A 3526-nucleotide genomic window follows, 5' to 3' on the forward strand; every position below is an offset into this window, starting at 1 on the left:
CTCCACGAGGTCTCCAATTCCGCCCCCCCCCGCCACTGGCCTCCGATTCCCTCCCGCCCCAGGCTTCTGATCCTCCGCACGAGGCCCCCCACCCCCACCTCCATGCTCCACCAGCCCTCCAATGTTAGGCCACACACTCAAATACAGGGACAAATAGACATATACAGGAAACTTTCGATTAGCCGGCCCCTAAATAACCGGAAATGTCGGTTAACCGGCAAAATTCAGGAGTAGGTTCAGGTAACTTTTATTACTTTTTTTATTCCATTTGTTGCTGTGCAAGGGGGTAGCTGCAGCTGTTGCTAAGCAACAGAGACGCTTGCAACTTGTGCCGATTGTTCTGAAGCTGTTGCTAAGCAACAGGGTTTGTTGCTTTATACAGAGCTCTGAGCTCCGTATCTTTTACTATAGCGTTCGGTTATCTGGAATTGTTGATGAACCGGCACCACGTCGGTCCCGTCTGTGCCGGATAACAGAGTATAAGGAAGGACACACTTAATGCAGGATGACACTAACACATAGAAACAATAGAAACATAGAAAAATAGGAGCAGGAGTAGGCCATCCGGCCCTTCGAGCCTGCTCCGCCATTCAATATGATCATGGCTGATCCTCTATCTCAATACCATATTCCCGCTCTCTCCCCATACCCCTTGACACCTTTTGCGTTTAGAAATCTATCTATCTCCTTCCTAAATATATTCAGTGACTTGGCCTCCACAGCCTTCTGTGGTAGAGAATTCCACAGGTTCACCACCCTCTGAGTGACGAAATTTCACCTCATCTCAGTCCTAAATGTCCTACCCCATATCCTGAGACTGTGACCCCTCATTCTGGACTCCCCCCCCCCCCCCCCCCCGACCCCAGCCAGGGGAAACACTGATAAGAGTCAGAAATAAGATAAGGTGAATCAAGAAGTGGCGATGCGATGATTTGAAGCTTGGATTTTAAAAGCGTGTTGATTGTGGGGGGGCGGGGGGGGGAGGGGGACGAGAAAGCACTTTTCCCTCTAACGCACAGTTTTCCCATGTGTGTGTTTTTTTTATTAAATCAGGAGGCAGACGGCTGAGGAGCGGGAGGCCGAGCGGCAGCAGGCCAACCGTCTGATGATCCAGCTTCAGCAGGAGGCCTTCCAGAAGTCGCTGACTCAGCCCATTCAGCAGGACCCCCTGTGCGTACACAACGCCTCACTTTACGCCCTGCAGAACCTCCAGCCCTGGGCAGACGACAGTGGCAAAATCACCTCCGTGACCTCGGTGGCCTCAGTGGTCTGAGCGCCCGTACAATTGACAATCGTTTGGTGTTTTTTTTCCCCCCCACTGGCAGAGACTCCCTGGTACCAAATAGCGCTGCACATTACTGTATATTACTGGCTGGAATCTTTTCTTTTCAAATGTAAAATGTAAGGTTATGACACACACAAAAAAAAACAGTACTTGCTAAAGGGTTATTGCAATGCAAAAAAAAAAATAATAAAAAAAATGATTCAATAAAACAAACTCTTATTAGTAACTTTTATTAGTATTTATCACTCTGACCTCTCGGCCCTCGGCCTCTTACACTGTTCCAGCCAAGCTCAATGTAAGCTCGAGTAACAGCACCTCATCTTTCGATTAGGCACTTTACATAGAAATATAGAAGATAGGAGCAGGAGTAGGCCATTCGGCCCCTCGAGCCTGCTCCGCCATTTAATGCAATCATGGCTGATCATCCAAATTCAGTACCCTGTCCCTGCTTTCTCCCCATATCCCTTGATCCCCTTAGCCTTAAGAAATATATCTAACTCCTTCTTGAATATATTTAATGAATTGGCCTCTACTGCCTTCTGTGGTAGAGAATTCCACAGGTTCACCACTCTCTGGGTGAAGAAATTCCTCCTCATCTCAGTCCTAAATGGCTTACCCCTTATCCTTAGACTGTGACCCCTGGTTCTGGACTCCCCGGCCATCGGGAACATCCTTCCTGCATCTAGTCTGTCTAGTCCTGCTAGAATTTTATATGTTTCAATGAGATCCCCTCTCATTCTTCTAAACTCCAGTGAGTATAAGCCCAATCGACCCAATCTCTCTTCATACGTCATTCCTGCCATCCCAGGTATCAGTCTGGTGAATCTTTGCTGCACTCTCTCCATGACAAGAACATCCTTCCTCAGATAAGGCGACCAAAACTGCACACAATACTCAAGGTGTGGTCTCACCAAGGCCCTGTACAACTGCAGCAAGACATCCTTGTTCCTGTACTCGAACCCTCTCGCTACAAAGGCCAACATACCACTTGCCTTCTTAACCGCCTGCTGCACCTGCATGCTTACCTTCAGCGACTGGTGCACAAGGACACCCAGGTCTCGTTGCACTTCCCCTTCTCCCAATCTATTGCCGTTCAGATAATAATCTGCCTTCTGGACTCAACATTGAGTTCAACAATTTCAGACTATAACCCCTGCCCCCATTTTTCAGGCGGCTGTTGATGATTCTGCCATCCCCATTTACAACATTTAACCTCTCCTGCCTCCCACCCTAGCACAGAATGTTCCTTCAGTTCCTTCCTCCCCTTCCCCCCCTCCCCTCCCTCTTTCCCTGCCTCTGCACCTGCTTAAAGTCTGTTACATCTCCAGCTTTTTCCAGTTCTGATGAAGGGTCCCAGACCTGAAACGTTAACTCTGTTTCTCTCTCCACGGATGCTGCCTGGCCTGCTGAGTATTTCCAGCATTTTCTGTTGTTATTTCAAACTTTTATTAGTGCTGTTTTAAAAGTGCGTATCTGTCGACCAAGCCCATGCAACAGCTTGCCTTTAAATAGTAGAGCAATGGAAAGCATCCTGAGACACGTGGCAGAGGAGAAATGCTTGGCAAGTGTTAACTAGTCAACTTATTTATGCAAATTATGATGGCAAGATCAGGAACTGGCAGAGAAATTAAACAAATACGCTCAGAGTGTGGGTTCGGAGGCATTTCCGCTGTCAAAATCGAAATGATTGACAGCGGTTTGGGAACCCGCTGTGAACCTGCCTCCATGTAAGTTTCCAAAGTGTCGAGTCTGCGATTTCAGAACAGACCCGACACCAAGCGGCGGTGGAGGCATTTAAGATCGTTAAATGCTTGTTAACTACTATTTTGCCAGCCTATTTCGATTTTAACACTTTTTTAACGGGTTTCACGTCGTTCGGAGATCACGTCAGGTAAGTAGGTCAGGTTCTCCATGTCTCCCCATTGCTGTGAATAGGTGACAGCTGCAAAAGTGGTATGAAAGCTTCCATTTCACAGCTGGTCACACAACTTCAGCTGCCATCTAATCCAGCAACATTGGTGCCCTTGGAAAAATCTCACCTTGGTCCTTTGAATCCCTCCACGATCAGACCCAACAGCAACATCACCGGGCACACCAACATCACCAACAACAACACCAACCTTCTCCGCAATCACCTAATGCTGTACAGGACACAGGGCATCAGCACCCGACCACATTGCTGCCCGGGAGGCCAGCGATGGCCTCACCATGGCCAGATTTACTTCACTTGATGCTGTACAC

The 3526-nt window shown here is 48.1% G+C and overlaps 1 protein-coding gene across 1 annotated transcript in view; it reads left to right on the forward strand.

Annotated features, from left to right (window-relative positions):
- Window positions 1-1472, forward strand: part of tlx2 (T cell leukemia homeobox 2) — a 97277-nt gene extending 95805 nt beyond the window's left edge. Inside the window, exon 3 of the mRNA XM_086004948.1 lies at window positions 1054-1472. Within this exon, the coding sequence (XP_085861074.1) occupies window positions 1054-1273 (220 nt within the window). The 3' untranslated portion in view covers window positions 1274-1472. The remainder of the gene's footprint in view (window positions 1-1053) is intronic.
- The last annotated feature ends 2054 nt before the right edge of the window (window positions 1473-3526 follow it).

The sequence above is a fragment of the Somniosus microcephalus genome, chromosome 2 (assembly GCF_052327205.1).
Source record: "Somniosus microcephalus isolate GS21.2 chromosome 2, FLI_Smic_1.0, whole genome shotgun sequence".
NCBI lineage: Eukaryota > Metazoa > Chordata > Chondrichthyes > Squaliformes > Somniosidae > Somniosus > Somniosus microcephalus.